This window comes from Bos grunniens, chromosome 3, assembly GCF_055505025.1.
Source record: "Bos grunniens cultivar Pamir isolate PY7600 chromosome 3, Bosgru_T2T1.0, whole genome shotgun sequence".
In the NCBI taxonomy this organism is placed as follows: Eukaryota; Metazoa; Chordata; class Mammalia; order Artiodactyla; family Bovidae; genus Bos; species Bos grunniens.
The window spans coordinates 69,996,243-70,015,224 of NC_141167.1; the positions used below are offsets into that span (position 1 = coordinate 69,996,243).

General features: G+C 37.7%; 1 protein-coding gene across 1 annotated transcript in view; it reads left to right on the forward strand.

Moving 5' to 3' along the window:
- EPHX4 (epoxide hydrolase 4) overlaps positions 1-18,982 on the forward strand; it is a 37,138-nt gene that overhangs the window by 4,343 nt on the left and 13,813 nt on the right. The window contains exons 3-6 of the mRNA XM_086391134.1: positions 6,088-6,245; positions 11,255-11,383; positions 15,613-15,716; positions 18,226-18,374. Of these exons, the coding sequence (XP_086247260.1) occupies positions 6,088-6,245; positions 11,255-11,383; positions 15,613-15,716; positions 18,226-18,374 (540 nt within the window). The remainder of the gene's footprint in view (positions 1-6,087; positions 6,246-11,254; positions 11,384-15,612; positions 15,717-18,225; positions 18,375-18,982) is intronic.

An 18,982-nucleotide genomic window follows, 5' to 3' on the forward strand; every position in this document is an offset into this window, starting at 1 on the left:
CTGGCAGGCAGGTTCTTTACCACTGGCACCACCTGGGAAGACCCTATGACATGACTGGCTTACAAATAAAATGTTAGTCTAAAGTATTAATCAAATCTGCATAAAGTAATATGGGCAGTGAATTCTGGCTCAGCCGCTTAGTTGCTGAGACTTCTGTTTGTGTAAGTCATACCCTAAACCGAGATCTCTATGTTGACATTTTGTCTTCCTTCCGAATTACCACTGTTACTCATTATGCAATCTAGTCAATTCCATTAATGAACTCCATTCAGGAAAAAGTCAGTTCAAATCAGAATTTAGGATAACGGTGTTTTGATTAAACCATTTCAAATCTCTCTTAGACTTTCCTTCTTCTGTTTCCAAAAGCCCTTTCTCTTGTACTTTTCCCCTATTATGCTTGCATGCTCAGTCTCTCAGTCATGTTCGACTCTTTGCAACCCTGTGGACTGTAGCCCACCAGGCTCCTCTGTCCATGGAGTTCTCCAGTCAAGAGTACTGGAGTTTGTTGTCATTTCCTCCTCCAGGGATCCTCCTAACCCAGAGATCAAATCCAAGTCTCCAGGGATTCCTACATGGGCAGGCAGACTCTTTACCCCTGAGCCACCTGGGAGGCCCTCCTTTTTTTTTTAAGAGCCAAAAAGCTTTGGCATTTTGAACCAATTTCAATTTATATTGCCCATGTAAATATCCCTTTATTAATCAAGTTTTGCCTAAATGCACATAAATTTATAATATTGTAGATCAAGTAGGTCAGATTATTTGATACAGTGAAAACAAAATAATCATAAACTGGCAATGTGTGTAAAAATGCTTTTTAAACAGAAAATCATTATACAAATATAAGGTATTATTTGCATTTATCATCATTAACTAAGAACAGCTGTTGAGAATTGGTGATGTTTAATATATACTATTAGATGTTACACAGAAACAATAAAATTCTGGGTCTTCTTAAAATATAGAGGAAACATCAAACAATATACAGATCTATGAGTCCTTTAGCTAAATTAGTGCCAAATAAGGCGGTCACAGATGATTTTCTCCCCCCTCCATCTCCACCTCAATTTGCATTGCTTTTAAAAATATTTTGAGCTGATGCAGGCAGTTTCTGGCAATAACACCAGCTGTATGGGACACACTCGTCATTACTCAAGTGCTCAGGCAAGTAAGGGCTCTTCATGCATGCAGCTGAGCACAGAGCCTGATGACTGTGGCTTTTTCTCCATTGTAAAAGGGAAGAGTATATTCTGCATCTCAAAGAGGCTAGCCTGGTAAACTAGGAGCCCTCCTTGTGTTAAGAATAACTAAGAAAGAAGTTGCTTTTTGTGAAGTGTCCTCTGCTTGAGCTTCCCAGGTGACTCAGTGGTAAAGAATCTGCCTGCAATGCAGGAGACTCAAGTTCAGTCTCTGGGTGGGGAAGATCCCCTGCAGACAGAAATGGCAACCCACTCCAGTATTCTTGCTTGCGAAATTCCACGGACAGAGGAGCCTGGTGGGCTACAGTCCATGGGTTAGCAAAGAGTCAGACACGACTGAGCGACTAAACAACAACAGAGCAACTGGGTGGGGAAGGAGGGGAACAGTGTGCATGAAAATAGCTAGTTTTGTTTATTTATAATATTTTCAGGAGTTACTGATTTTATGTTTCATTTTTGTATCAAGGGGGTTATTTTGTTTTATTCATGTGAATGACATGCTCATCAGTCTATCACTGGGGTGATTTCTTTTTCAGTTTAGAGTTAATGTGTAAATCAAATATGCTTTATTTATGAACTCTAGGAAGATTACATTTAAAAATTATTTTGTAATTTATTAAGATAGCAGTTGCAGCCTTTAAATATCCCTAGAAATGTTTAAGATATTGTTTGGCCCCACTCATTGATACTAGAAATATTTGGATTTATTTGGAAGGCAATTTAAATTATTAATAGCATAATAATATATGCAGGTATTATGTTTACATTAAATGTAAAATGCTATAGGACTGTACACATTATTTTGAGTCAAATTTCTACCTTGACTCTCTACTTAAATGAATTCTAAACAAAGACACAGGTACTTAGGATATTAAAACAATGCACATTTTAGTAGAAATTGAATATAAATTCCCCCAAGAGGAATCTGGGAACTTTAGTTCAGAGTTGTCCCAAGGTTTGAACTTGAGTTTGAACTTGGGACAGAGTTTTACTGAACAACTGGTATCTCTAGCACTATCATAATTCAGTGCTTTCGTTTTTCCATTGTTTTACTCAGTCGACAAATCTTTATTGAGCATCTTCACATCTGCCAGGCAATTCAAGGAGCTCACAGTCAAGTGGCACAGTCCAGGCACCCACAGATTAGAGTAAAGCACATGCCCGTGCACTGAAGAGTGTGCGGACAAATGGAGGAACATGGAAGGGGCCACCCGACGCGCCTGTGAAGGAGGGAACCTGGGACGTCTAGAAGAGACGATGCCCAGCAAGAGGAGTTCAGTGAGGCGTGAAGGACGGGGTGTGGGGAGGAGGGAAATGCTGAGCAGCGACCAAGTTTCAGAAAAAGGAAATTGTGTAAACGAAGTCATGAAAACAAGACCCGTGTTTATTCACTGCAAGCAGATAAGTGCTGCAGGGGCAGCATAGCATGGGTTCTCAGGCCAGACCACCTGGGTTTGGATCCTGGCTCTGCTATTTGCTAACTCTGTGACTTTTAGCTCATCCACAAACCAATCTGTACCTTGGTTTCTTCATCTGTAAAATGGGGATAATAATAGTACTTACTTTAATACTACTATTTTGAAGATCAGCATCGCTATATGTGAAGCACTTAGAATTGTGCCTGGCATGTAATAAGACAGATATAGATGTTAGCCCTTTTTTATGATATAGCAAATGATAGAGGGTATAAGGTAGTCAAGCTGGAAGATTAGGAAGGTCAAATCTTAGAGGTTTTATCTGCCAAAATAACCTGCTTGGGCTTCATGTCGTGAGTAACTGAGAGTCAAGAAAGAGTTTGTGTTTTTATTACGTCACTCTGGTTTTATAGAAAATAGAGCCAAGGGGAATGAAACACACAATTAGACCAATCAATGGCTGCTGCATAAATGGATGCCCGAATGAAGGTAATGATATCAGGGATGGATAGGAAAAGTGATTAAGGAAATATTAATATTTAAGAGGTTAAATTTACTGAACTTTATTGATTGGGGATGAAGGATTATAAAGAAGAAAGAATTAGGCTTCAGTTACAAAGACATAAAAAAAAATCAATTCAAAATATTAAGTAAGGCTATGAGAAAACAGGTGCATGAGTGCTTCAGTGGCAGAATTCTCGCCAGCCACATGGGAGGCCCAGGTTCGATTCCTGGCCCATGCAGCCATGGCATCCCCTTTTAGGGCTTCTCTGGTGGCTCAGAGAGTAAAGAATCGGCTTGCAATGCAGGAGACTGGGAGTACAAACCCCTGGAGATGGTGAGGGACAGGGAAGCCTGGCGTGCCACAGTCCATGGGGTCACAAAGCATCAGGCAAGACTGGGCAACTGAACAACAACGACAACATGAAAAAATAAAATCACATGTGTTGACAGATGAGCATCTTCTAAGGAATCAAACTGCTTCTGTTGTTTATTACAACCCAGAGATTATCTAGATTATTAAGAAAGACACTTTTGTTAAAGTTTTCAAATCCATGTTCATTGGCAGTGCTTTTGCAGATTTTCACAAATCATAGATATCCTAGTAATAGACCAAAGACTCTATCCATTCATAAATCCTAATATGTGTCTGACACCTTTCCTGATAATCTAGCTATTGATGTAAAGTGGTCGATTTGTTTCTTCCTTCTCATTGTTTTGTGTATTTTTCATTGCAGTCTCCCTTCATTATTGGTTTATAATCTCAGATCACTCTGTTCTCTTTCCTATTGTGCTCCAAAAATCTTTCCAGACAATGATCTACCATTTGTCTTTGTCAGATAATTTTATACTGTGTTTCCATGAACAGATGTGCATGCAGATGCTTTTAATGCATATTTTGAGTTCTATAACACAGTGAGTCACTTTGAAAAATCCAAGTCTCTTTTTCTGTTTGTTATCCATAATGATTTTGCTTCTTAGAAGAAGGAACTCTCATGGAGCTCTGTATTTCAATTAATTCTGCAGTTTTATTATCAAGCATAAGGGGAACACCTGGTCTAGCAAGCTTCCAGGACCTGGCTGTCCCTGGGGCCATTCTAATTGATCAGTGCCTGGGCCATTTTTGTTGTTAAATGTTTTTAACCACACACTTGCTTGTCTTTATAGTTCAGGATCTTCTCAGAAGAATTTTGTTTTAGCAAGCAGAGGTTTATCTTTTTTCTTTTCTTTAAATTTCATGTATTTATTTATTTATGGCTGTGCTGTGTCTTCACTGCTACGCGTAGGCTTCCTTTAGTTGTTGTGAATGGGGGCTGCTCTCTGGTTGTGGTGTTGGGGCCTCTCATTGTGGTGGCTTCTCTAATTGTGGAACACGGGCTTAGTTGCCCCTCAGCATGTGGAATCTCCCCAGACCAAGGATTGAACCTGTATCTCTGACACTGACAGGCAGATTCTTTTTTTTTTTTTAATATAAATTTACTTATTTTAATTGGAGGCTAATTACAATATTGTAGTGGTTTTGCCATACATTGACATGAATCCACCACGGGTGTACATGTGTTCCCCATCCTGAACTCCCCTCCCACCTCTCTCCCCCTCCCATCCCTCTGGGTCATCCCAGTGCACCAGCCCCAAGGACCCTGTCTCATTTACCACTGGGTCTCCAGGGATGTCTCAGAGATTTATCTTAAGTAGTTTTTTTATCGGAGAAGGCAATGGCACCCCACTCTAGTACTCTTGCCTGGAAAATCCCATGGATGGAGGAGCCTGGTAGGCTGCAGTCCATGAGGTCGCTAAGCGTCTGACACGACTGAGCAGCTTCACTTTCACTTTTCACTTTCATGCATTGGAGAAGGAAATGGCAACCCACTCCAGTGTTCTTGCCTGGAGAATCCCAGGGACGGGGGAGCCTGGTAGGCTGCCGTCTATGGGGTCGCACAGAGTCGGACACGACTGAAGCGACTTACCAGCACCAGCACCAGCAAGCTGAGTAAAATCCCCCTTCTAGGAAAATACATTTTCATCTTGCAAGTTTTTTTTTTTTTTTCATACTGAGAGTGTTTAAGATCTACTCTTGTAGCAATGTTCAAGTCTCTGATACAGTATTTTTATCTATAATCACCATGAGATCCCAGATACTTGAGATCCCAGAACTCATTCCAGCTGGAAGTTTATACCCTTTGACCAGCATCTCCCCACTTCAAGGCGTGACAACCTCTCAAAGACCGATCCCTAGGCAGGTCAAGTCGTGATGACCTCCTGGGACCCCCCGGACTGGAGTTTGGGTGTCCCCAAGATCTCCAGTGTTACCAATGCTGGGTAGAATTAAGAGATTTGTAACTCATTGCTAGTTTGCCCACCGTGGACAGGAATAGATAATTAAGAGGTTTGTTTTGCCCACCGTGGACGGGAATAGATATGATGTAAGTTCATCCTACCCAGAACTGTTGCAACCTGAGAGCCAGGCATCCCCGGGTCAGGGTGCAGATCCCCAGGCAGACTGAGGCGTGACAGCCTCCTAGAGATCAAATCCCCGGGCAGGTCGAGGCGTGACAGCCTCCCGAGGATTGGGTCCCTGGGCAGGTCCCAAGTTTTTTGAAAGAATCGAATGGTACAATATACAGAAGCACTTATAGGCACAGACTAAGTGATAGTGGTAAGCATTATATAAGCAAAGCTTAGAAAATTGACTTCTTAGGTACATTTCTTAAGGGTATCTGGTATTTTGTAGTTTCAGTAAATTCTCGCCCTTTGTTACATTCCCACTGGAGCTGGTTTAAAAAAAAAAAAAAAAAGTCAATTTTAATAATGTGAGTGCTTTCTTTTCAAACAGGTTTTTTCTTTCCTGCCCACACATGGCTACATAACCTTTCTCCAAAATGAGAAGTTACTTACAGTTTTCCACTTAGACAATCTGTAATGGTATTCTTTATATTCGTCAGTGTGGTATTTTTAACATATCTTATTTTCTGCAGGTATTCATGGCGTCACCAACTAAGGGAATTTAAAAGTGAATATAGAGTTGTAGCACTGGATTTGAGAGGCTATGGAGAATCAGATGCTCCTGTTCATCGAGAGAATTATAAATTGGACTGTCTAATTACAGATATAAAGGATATTTTAGACTCTTTAGGTAGGTTTTAAAAAATAGTATTCATTCTTTTTAATGAACTAACATTCAACAAATTGTGAATTGATAACCTCATTTCTTGGGATGGTACTTTCCATTTACCTGAGCTGTTATCTGGATCCTGTCATTTGGCATACAACTCAAAATATCTATAGAAGGAATTTAAAATTATACATCCAGAATAACTATTCAGTTACCAGCCAAAAGTGACTCTCAAAATTTGTTTTTAAAAACTGACTTAATGTATACTATTTATTATTTTCAGAACTAATTATTAGAAATTTGATTCTTGTTCTCAGAAAGTTTATTTCTTTAGAACCCACACTTAAATATTCATTTAAACATATTGTTAGATGCAGAAACACTTGCATTATCTTTTATTGATCAGTTAGTGCCACAATAATATTGTGTAACAAACCACCCCAATCTCAGTGACATACAGTCAAAGGCATTCATTCCTATGCTGGATCTGCAGGTCAACCTTAGGCTGAACCCTTCTGGGTCTTAGCCTCAGGCCACAGGTCCAGCTAGGATTGACTTCTCAGAGTGAATTGGGTTGCAGCCCCAGCTAAAGGAGAGAAGCTACCTGGGGGAAGCTCTTCTTCTCACTGTGGTTGAAGTGGCAAGAGGATGAGCCCCATAGCAAAACATATTTCAAGTTTCTGGTCACTGCTCATTGGTGAAAAGCAAGTCACATGACTGAGCCCCAAATCAAGTCATACAGCCACCAAGAAACCAAAGCAAATCACACTGCCAAGTCTAATATGAAATGGATAGTAAAGAAACTTCCCTGGTGGTCCAGTGGTTAAGACTCCATGCTTCCACTGTAGGAAGCACGGGTTCTATCCCTGCTGGGGGAACTAAGATCCTGCATGCCTCAGGCCAGAAAAGGTGGGGGGGGGCTTGGTGGTAAAGTATACTACCTTTATGCACTGGGAAGACGAAAAGGAGGAGTAAATATTTTATAGCAATAATCTAATCCACTGCATCCCTTTTGACTAAAACCCAGTGTGTTTATAGAGCCAGTATAGTGAGAAACCCATGAAACCAAAGACCCATTTCTACAAGAGTCTAATGAGAGCATGCTGCTGCTGCTGCCAAGTCGCTTCAGTCGTGTCCGACTCTGTGCGACCCCATGGACTGCAGCCTACCAGGCTTCTCCATCCATGGGATTCTCCAGGCAACAACACTGGAGTGGGGTGCCATTTCCTTCTCCAGTGCATGAAAGTGGAAAGTGAGAGTGAAGTCACTCAGTCGTGTCTGACTCTTAGCGACCCCATGGACTGCAGCCCACCAGGCTCCTCCATCCATGGGATTTTCCAGGCAACAGTACTGGAGTGGGGTGCCATTGCCTTCTCCCAATGAGAGCATAGATCAGGTCAATATTTTTAGAGGAGAAAAAATGGATGCAGTCTGGGGGTGTCAATACAGCATTGTAATTTAGTGTGATTACAATAAAATCAGAGATAGTGATTTCCAACAGCCATATATCATTCATATTTTGTGGTAATTCAGTCAGACTTGGCCTAATTTTGTCATCATGCAATTTTCTAGTCAAATGAATAATGTAATCTTGCTTATGACCTAGGTATGTGTAGTCTTTACCATGGTTTTCCAAACTCAGGTTTATGTAACCAGAGCTGAACTATTTCAGACTTTTTCTTTAAGTATAAATTCCCAAGAGAAGTTCTGAATCTTTAGGTCTATAATGGACCTGGGCATCTAAATTTTCAAAAAAAACTACACTAGTAATTTTCTGGTCGAATCTTTAGGGTTTTCTATGTAGAGGATCATGTCATCTGCAAATAGTGAGAGTTTTACTTCTTCTTTTCCAATTTGGATTCCTTTTATTTCTTTTTCTGCTCTGATTGCTGTGGCCAAAACTTCCAAAACTATGTTGAATAGTAATGGTGAAAGTGGGCACCCTTGTCTTGTTCCTGACTTTAGAGGAAATGCTTTCAATTTTTCACCATTGAGGATAATGTTTGCTGTGGGTTTGTCATATATAGCTTTTATTATGTTGAGGTATGTTCCTTCTATTCCTGCTTTCTGGAGAGTTTTTATCATAAATGGATGTTGAATTTTGTCAAAGGCTTTCTCTGCATCTATTGAGATAATCATATGGTTTTTATTTTTCAATTTGTTAATGTGGTGTATTACATTGATTGATTTGCGGATATTGAAGAATCCTTGCATCCCTGGGATAAAGCCCACTTGATCATGGTGTATGATCTTTTTAATGTGTTGTTGGATTCTGATTGCTAGAATTTTGTTAAGGATTTTTGCATCTATGTTCATCAGTGATATTGGCCTGTAGTTTTCTTTTTTTGTGGCATCTTTGTCAGGTTTTGGTATTAGGGTGATGGTGGCCTCATAGAATGAGTTTGGAAGTTTACCTTCCTCTGCAATTTTTTGGAAGAGTTTGAGCAGGACAGGTGTCAGCTCTTCTCTAAATTTTTGGTAGAATTCAGCTGTGAAGCCGTCTGGACCGGGGCTTTTGTTTGCTGGAAGATTTTTGATTACAGTTTCAATTTCCATGCTTGTGATGGGTCTGTTAAGATTTTCTATTTCTTCCTGGTCAAGTTTTGGGAAGTTGTACTTTTCTAAGAATTTGTCCATTTCTTCCACGTTGTCCATTTTATTGGCATATAATTGTTGATAGTAGTCTCTTATGATCCTTTGTATTTCTGGGTTGTCTGTTGTGATCTCTCCATTTTCGTTTCTAATTTTGTTGATTTGATTTTTCTCCCTTTGTTTCTTGATGAGTCTGGCTAATGGTTTGTCAATTTTATTTATCCTTTCAAAGAACCAGAAAATTACTAGAAATAATCAATGACTATAGTAAAGTTGCAGGGTATAAAATCAACACACAGAAATCCCTTGCATTCCTATACACTAATAATGAGAAAACAGAAAGAGAAATTAAGGAAACAATTCCATTCACCATTGCAATGGAAAGAATAAAATACTTAGGAATATATCTACCTAAAGAAACTAAAGACCTATATATAGAAAACTATAAAACACTGGTGAAAGAAATCAAAGAGGACACTAATAGATGGAGAAATATACCATGTTCATGGATTGGAAGAATCAATATAGTGAAAATGAGTATACTACCCAAAGCAATTTATAGATTCAACGCAATCCCTATCAAGCTACCAACAGTATTCTTCACAGAGCTAGAACAAATAATTTCACAATTTGTATGGAAATACAAAAAACCTCGAATAGCCAAAGTGATCTTGAGAAAGAAGAATGGAACTGGAGGAATCAACCTACCTGACTTCAGGCTCTACTACAAAGCCACAGTCATCAAGACAGTATGGTACTGGCACAAAGACAGAAATATAGATCAATGGAACAAAATAGAAAGCCCAGAGATAAATCCAGGCACCTATGGACACCTTATCTTTGACAAAGGAGGCAAGAATATACAATGGATTAAAGATAATCTCTTTAACAAGTGGTGCTGGGAAATCTGGTCAACCACTTGTAAAAGAATGAAACTAGACCACTTTCTAACACCATACACAAAAATAAACTCAAAATGGATTAAAGATCTAAACGTAAGACCAGAAACTATAAAACTCCTAGAGGAGAACATAGGCAAAACACTCTCTGACATACATCACAGCAGGATCCTCTATGACCCACATCCCAGAATATTGGAAATAAAATAAAAAATAAACAAATGGGACCTAATTAACCTTAAAAGCTTCTGCACATCAAAGGAAACTATTAGCAAGGTGAAAAGACAGCCTTCAGAATGGGAGAAAATAATAGCAAATGAAGCAACTGACAAACAACTAATCTCAAAAATATACAAGCAACTCCTACAGCTCAACTCCAGAAAAATAAATGACCCAATCAAAAAATGGGCCAAAGAACTAAATAGACATTTCTCCAAAGAAAACATACAGATGGCTAACAAACACATGAAAAGATGCTCAATATCACTCATTATCAGAGAAATGCAAATCAAAACCACTATGAGGTACCATTTCACACCAGTCAGAATGGCTGCGATCCAAAAGTCTACAAATAATAAATGCTGGAGAGGGTGTGGAGAAAAGGGAACCCTCTTACACTGTTGGTGGGAATGCAAACTAGTACAGCCACTATGGAGAACAGTGTGGAGATTCCTTAAAAAACTGGAAATAGAACTGCCTTATGATCCAGCAATCCCACTGCTGGGCATACACACTGAGGAAACCAGAAGGGAAAGAGACACGTGTACCCCAGTGTTCATCGCAGCACTGTTTATAATAGCCAGGACATGGAAGCAACCTAGATGTCCATCAGCAGATGAATGGATAAGAAAGCTGTGGTACATATACACAATGGAGTATTACTCAGCCATTAAAAATAATTCATTTGAATCAGTTCTAATGAGGTGGATGAAACTGGAGCCTATTATACAGAGTGAAGTAAGCCAGAAGGAAAAACATAAATACAGTATACTAACGCATATATATGGAATTTAGAAAGATGGTAACAATAACCCTGTGTACGAGACAGCAAAAGAGACACTGACGTATAGAACAGTCTTATGGACTCTGTGGGAGAGGGAGAGGGTGGGAAGATTTGGGAGAATGACATTGAAACATGTAAAATATCATGTAAGAAACGAGTTGCCAGTCCAGGTTCGATACACGATACTGGATGCTTGGGGCTAGTGCACTGGGACGACCCAGAAGGATGGTATGGGGAGGGAGGAGGGAGGAGGGTTCAGGATGGGGAACACATGTATACCTGTGGTGGATTCATTTTGATATTTGGCAAAACTAATACAATTATGTAAAGTTTAAAAATAAAATAAAATTTAAAAAAAAAACTACACTAGCAGATTCATACATACAGGTTTTGTAAACACCAAACTCAATATCTGCAGAAAGTACATAATTATGGTAGGAGAGTAGAAAGGTTAGTTTTAGAAACATATCTAGTATATATGCGGTAACGATGCACCCACCATTTCAATGATGTCAACATTCATTTCTCAATTACAGGGTATAGCAAATGTGTTCTTATTGGCCATGACTGGGGAGGCATGATTGCTTGGCTAATTGCCATCTGTTATCCAGAAATGGTGATGAAGCTTATTGTTATTAACTTCCCTCATCCAAATGTATTTACAGGTGAGTTTAAATTTCCATTAAGACATCTTTGATAGCATGACAACTCACTGTTGTCACTGACACTTGGATTAAAAACAGTAAAAGTCAATTAATGTAATATTTTTTAAATTAAGTGACTAAACTATGGTATTAGCACACATAAATATCAGTTATCTTGGCTTTAAATGTTCCTGAAGAGTCAAAGGAAGTGTAGCTTTATATTTGCTTGCATAATCTTATTTTTTTTAGAAGACATTTTACTGCTAACTTGGGGAGAGTTAAAGGAAAAATGCAGTAACATTACTTTGACAGTAAAGAATCTTGACAGCCTAGAAATAAATTTTCCTCTTGCTTGACTGCTTTGAATATCAAGAATGGCAGCGTTCTTTAAAGCAGCAGTTCTCAAATTTTTGGTCTCCTTTATACTTTTAAATGGAGAAGGCAATGGCACCCCACTCCAGTACTCTTGCCTGGAAAATCCCATGGACAGAGGAGCCTGGTGGGCTTGCGGTCCATGGGGTCGCTAGGAGTCCGACATGACTGAGCGACTTCACTTTCACTTTTCACTTTCATGCATTGGAGAAGGAAATGGCAACCCATTCCAGTGTTCTTGCCTGGAGAATCCTAGGGACAGGGGAGCCTGGTGGGCTGTCATCTATGGGGTCGCACGGAGTTGGACACGACTGAAGTGACTTAGCAGTAGCAGTATACTTTTAAAAATTATTGAAGACCCCACTGAACATTTGTTTATATGAGTTATACCCATATGCATTGACTGTATTGGAAATTAAAAATGAGAAATTTCTAAATGTTTATGTATTCATTCATTAAAAAATAATTAATCCAGTACATATTAACATGTATAACATTTTACTGAAAATGAACTACATCTTCCAAAACAAAATTTTAGTGAGAAGAGTGTCATTATTTTACATTTTTGCAAACCTCCTTAATTTTTGGCTTAATAGAAGACAGCTGGATTCTCAGACCTGCTTCTACATTCAATATGTTGCAAATGTTTGAATTGAAGTATATGAAGAAATCTGGCCTCACACAGATTTGTAATTGGAAAAGGGAGGAGTATTTTAATAACCTTTTCAAATAAGTGTGGATATTCTCCTTTAATACTACACCAAACTAAAAAAATTGGTGGTTTCTTAAAGGTTAGTAACAATGTGCAATCTGATGTCATATTAATGAACTTTTCATATTCTGTCACATTAAAATCCATTGGTCTCTCTAGCCCTTTGAATGGATTTTTTTTTACCTATGCATGATTTTGCAGTCATCATGCATTGAAAGATGTTGGTTCATTGAGTTATGCAGGTCTTCCATAAATTGACATATATCAGTATATGATATCAAAGAATCACTTTCATTAATATCACCCCAGTTTCATCAAAAAAGTCTTTATAGAAAAGCTGTCAAGCTCACAGTAGCAGATACAAGTTTCCAAAATTCTGATTTTCATTTGAAAGCTTGAACTTGATAATTGACAACAAACACCGATTGTTTTCCCTCAAATGACAGGCTTGCTTTGTTCATTTTCAGGAGACTATCTGCTAAATACCCAAGTCTGACTGATGATAGTTTGTTAGTCATTCTCTCAAGTAAAAATGATATTTTATTAAAAAGGCAGCTAATTCAACTTAACAGCTGAAGAATTGCTTTTCCTCTAGATAATCGTTGATTTTGGTATTCAACAGAACTGCCTTATATATATATTATATATTTAAATATGTATATATATTTTCTAACTGCATCACAAGACACATACAAAAGGTAGAAATTTAATAAAATTAATAATTTTTGCTATTTCATCAAACACATTCATAAGTGAAACTGCCACTTCACTTTATGTATTTATTTACAGCAAGTGTGTGGTGTGAAGAATACGATGTATTATAAACAGTGTGGTATTGTTTCGTGCTACGGCTTTGATTTGTGCTCAGGCAACAATGGCTTTATCTACTATTGCCTTTGTACCATATGTGCAAATGTCAGAAAAATGAGAAAAACTAATAGTATTGTATTGAAATAGTTTGACCACCTGGATCTTTTGAAAGGGTCTTGAGGATCCCCACGGGTCCACATGGGATATGTTTCAGAACCTCTGCTATAAAGAGAACTCTTAAAAGAATGATTTAAAACAAACAAGCAAACAAAAACAAAACAACCACCACCTGTGAAAATGGCTAGGCATACTTTTATTTGGTTTTGACATAAGTTATAATTTTGTCCTCTTTCTTCTTGTCAAATTTTCTGAGGTTCAGTACTGTCACAATCCACAGTATTGTCCCCCAAGAAAAAAAATTCAGAACAACATATTTTTATTTCTTCTTCAAAATTAGAGAAGGTGAAGGAGAAATGGAACATGACTACATAAATATTGTATAAATTTGTATAAAAGTTAAATTTTAGGTACATATCCAATTATCCTGTCTTGGTTAAGGTAAATAGTGTGACTGCTTAGGAATCAAATATCAAACTGAGGTTCATCATATTTCTCTCAGTTGCCTTAGGCAATAGAAGTTGTGCTACATGCTTGTTCAGTTGATCAGGACCCTAGCGTAAATGTAATTTTGGTGGTACTGCTATACGGGAGCTTCCCAGGTGGCACTAATGGTAAAGAACCACCTGCCAATGCAGCAAACATGAGAGATGTGGGTTCAAACCCTGGGTCAGGAAGATCCTCTGAAGGAGGGATGGCAACCAACTCCAGTATTCTTGGAGAATCCCATGGACAGAGGAGCCTGGCAGGCTACAGTCTATTGGGTCACAGAGAGTCAGACAAGACTGAAGCAACACATGCACTGCTATTGTGCATACTGTAATTGATCATTGTAATTGTAATTATAATTGATCATTCATGTAAGAAAATACTTGAATATTTCTGGAACTATTAATAATAGGTTCAACCCCGGTCAGGTCAATATGAGGTCTTTAAGTCGTATGAATATATTTTCCCCTTAATGGTATTGATATCTCTTAATGCAGGGCTAAGTAAATCTTACTCAATGATGACTTTACAAAAAGTATAAGCATAACAGTGCTCTACTTATCTGAGAAATATAATTTTTAAAAATCCAACCATGATGAGTACAGTTACAATATTAGAAATGAGGGGAAAAAATCACCTCTATAGTGAGGAAAATTTAGTACACAATACACAAGTATGCACATTTAATGTGTGTGTGTGTGTGTTAGTCGCTCAGTCGTGTTCAACTCTTTGCGACCCCGTGGACTGTATCCTACCGGGTTCTTCTGTCCGTGGAATTCTCCAGGCAAGAACACTGGAGTAGGTTGCCATTTCCTTCTCCAACATTTAATATGTATGATCACATTATTCCCTAGTTTTAAAACTTCAGTGTCTTCCCAAAGCACTTAAAATTGTTATCATTCTGGCCTTACCTAACTGGGCTTCTGCTTTTCTTTCTGACTCATCTCATAACCATCTCCTCTCCACATTCACTACATACCAGCCACCCTGGCCTTCTTTCTGCTTCTTTAATGTGCCAAGCACAGGACCTACTTTCTGTTCCTTGACATTCTTCCTACATCCCCAGAGAAGCCTATTTCACCACCTTTACTAAATAATAGTTCCTCTCCCACACCACCCAACCATTGCTTTCAATCAGATTACCATGTTTAATTTTCTTTATGGTATTTTTGCTAACCAAAATGATCTTTCAAGTATTCATTACTTATTTATTATGTAAGTTCTTGGTGAATGGGAACCTCTTTTCTCTTGTTCACACTAAATCCCCTCACATATAGTAGATATTCAAAAATTCATTAAATGAAGGCATTTTCTAGATACATGAATGAATTTAAAGGAAATGCTTTAGTTTCTGTTGAGGCCAAATGAATAAGATATTTAAATCAGCCTGCCAGGAAAATCTTTTAAACAATAGACATTTCCCCCATGTATCCTTAGGAAAAGTGTTAAGTCACTGATAATAACCTTGGAGAAAAGGCAATGTTGTTTGAGTTTTCGTATTCCTTTTGAGTCCATACTTCACGAAGTGGAACTTTCTTTTTATTCAAAGTGCTATAAATATTTAAAATACAAAAAATATCCAAAATAAAATATACGAACATAGAAATTGTTCCAAAGAGAAATATACGGAAGCCTTATTTGTGAATACTTTTATGGGATCATCTCAAAGGTGAAATTGTCTTAAAAAGAAGTTACTTCAATAGTAATTCATATCACTTGGATAAGGTCTAACATGGCATTTTAATTTCAGAATATATTTTACGACACCCGGCCCAGCTGTTCAAATCCAGCTATTATTACTTCTTCCAGATACCATGGTTCCCAGAATTTATGTTCTCCATAAATGATTTCAAAGTAAGTCAAATATGGTGATGGATATTAGCCAGACTTACTGTCTGTGATCTTATTGTTTATGATTATTTTGAAGTATATACAAATATTGAATCATTATGTTGTACACTTGAAACTAACATAATATGATATGTTAATTATACCTCAGTTAAAGTAAGAAAAGATCGGTGCCCAAGAGGATAACAAATTAGGAAGTTAAGAATAAAACAAAGATAGACTAAAGCACTGAAAACAAACAAAAAAAACAACAAAACTGGTCCTCCTTATGTTGTTCTGATTTTAAATAATCATTTATTGTATATCTGTTATGTGTTATGCACTGTCTTAGGCATCTCCTCCAATGCAAAAAAAAAGAAATATAGTTCCCACAGAATGGCAGGATAAATGCTTCATAATTTCCCTTTATAAACAATGCCCAGAGTAATGAGTTGGTGCCCTCGAAGCCCCCAGTGATGACCAATGCAGGTTTTTTCCATATCATTATGAGTTCATGATTTTTGAAAATCTGTTTGCTATGGATGGCATCACTGACTTGATGGACATGAGTTTGAGCAAGCTCCCAGAGCTGGTGATGGACAGGGAAGCCTGGCGTGCTGCAGTCCCTGGGGTCGCAAAAAGTCAGACATGACTGAGCGACTGAACTGAACTGAACTGATGTATCAACTGATCACAGTCTTTATTCTCTTTGATGCCCCAATTTTTACAAGTCTGTGTGCTCATGACACAAGAGCCCTTTGTCAGTAGTAGCTTGCCTCCTTAATGTCCTAAGTTCATTATTTATGTCCTGTTCCAGATCTGGAATCAGTCATTTACTGAAGGAGCTCTGGCTCCTATTAGCAGGATATAGTGTTTAGAGACCATGATTTAGGTGATCATTGTTACTGAATTTTCATTGCTCCTGGATCTTTCCATTGGACAGGATTTGGACATACATATTTTTTGATGCTGATTCCCTGGTAGCTCAGACGGTTAAGCGTCTGCCTACAATGCGGGAGATTTTTTAGACAGAAAAAAAATTATGAGTTCTTATCCACATTTCCAAAGCAAATTTAAGACTACAGAATTTTTACATAACTTCCATGATGTTATATGAAACATATATACGGTTTTAAGTTAAAAGTCTAATAAAACAATGTACATTCAGAGGAGTCTTACTTATCTCTGTTTCTCTATCTCCATCTTATTTCTTCTTTCTCCCGTAGGAAACCATTTTGGCTAGTTTTGTTTCATCTTTTTATTTTTTCTATTAAAAACATAAGCAATTGTGCATATATTTGTTTTCTCCTTTTTTCACAAAAGATAACATTCTATTAATATAAACACTATTTTCCACCCTTGCTTCGTTTTGCCACTTAACAGTATATCCTGCAGATGACTCCATCATCAGCATAGAGATTGTCTCCATCTTTTCTTAGAGTCCTAAAAACACTAATATGCCATTGTGTGGCTATGCCATAGTTTATTCAACCACTACTACCCCACCCACTGATAAACATTTGTTCCCATTCTTTTTCTGTCACAAATAAGGTTGCAACGAATCACCTCCTGCACATGTCATTTAATATTTTTGCAAGCATGTTTTGGGGTTGAGGGTCTAATTTTAAACAAGAATTCCAAATAGCCAGTGGAAATCTGCTGTATGACTCAGGGAGCTCAAACCAGTGCTCTGTGACAACCTAGAGGGGTGGGATAAGGTGGGAAGTGGGAGGGAGGTTCAAGAGGGCGTGGACATATGTATACCTATGGCTGATTCATATTTTTATATGGCAGAAACCAACGCAATATTGTAAAGCAATTACCCTCCAATTAAAAATAAATTTTTTACAAAAGAATCCCAATAATTCTGATTCAGCTAGTTACATATTTTGAGAAATGCCGGTATAGAGATTTCAGATTGTAGGGGGGACCCATTTGTGAGTCATGATATAAGTTTTGCAATTCAGTAAAGTGACTTGCAGTTTGAATTCTTAAATATAAAGTGGAACAGAATTGAAGATATCACTACATGCTGTAATAAGTATGAGAATTATTTCTTTAAACTTTTGTTTTAGAAATATATATGTAGATCTGTGAACTGGATCATGATGTAAAATGTGTTTGTTACTCTAGGTTGTGGTCAAAAAGAAGTTCAAACGGGGTGGTGGTGGATTGGTTGTCAGTAAACAGATAAACAGTTGTTAGCTGGAATATTAGGGTAGGCTTTAGGATAGAGATAGTACTTAGCTCAGCAGAATGTGAATACACACCAAGAAAACAGGATGCTTTTCATAAAGGTGAAGTGTGGAAAAAAAGGTGAAGTGTGCATGGGGGACTAAAGGGAAGAATATCAAAAATAAAGCCAGGTCAGCAGAAATGTGTAAAATGTGCTTGTAAACAATGAGGTCTCCAACCTGGCTAGAGCAGAAGTTGGGAGCAGTCACTGCACACTGACCATCATTCTCTTTCAAAAGCCAAATATTTAGTTACTGTGAAGTAGCTGAAAAGTCTTAGTTATTCTTTTCTCACTTACCAGGCTTTGAAACATCTGTTTACTAGTCACAGCACTGGCATTGGAAGAAAAGGATGTCGACTAACAACAGAAGATCTTGAAGCTTATATTTATGTTTTTTCTCAGCCTGGAGCATTAAGTGGTCCAATTAACCATTACCGAAATATCTTCAGGTCAGTATAATTTGTTCTTTTTAGTTAAACAAAATATTTATTCCCTACAGAGCCAATATTCGATTTCTAAAATTAAGTTCACCATTTATCCAGATACTCAAATTATTTTGGTTTTTATAAGTTGCATAATCTTTTTTTTTATAGAAAATTAAACATATGGAAAAATAAAGAGAATACACTAGATATCCCATGTAGGTGTAACTTGTTTTATCCATAACTCTATCCACTTCTGTCCCTTTGGACTTTGAATAGATGTATATTTTTAGTTATATTTTAAAATAATCATTTAAAAAATATCTGTTAAGCACTTTCTATATTCTGGACTATGCCAGCACTCAGAATACTATAATGAGCAAAATGAGACAAGGTCCTTGATCTCACAAAACTTGTAGCTGAGTAGAGAAAACAGCATCAAGCAAACAACTGCAGTAATGAATGTATAGTTACAAACTAACATGAAGACTTTGAAAGAAAGGGATGAGAATGGAAGAAATAATGTTTGAAAGAGGAAATAAAGGATGAGTTTGGTATTGACTGGATAAAGTTTAGGGTAGGGAGACTGGCATTCCAGAAAAAGAAAATAGCCTCTTCCAAGGCTGTGCAGGAAG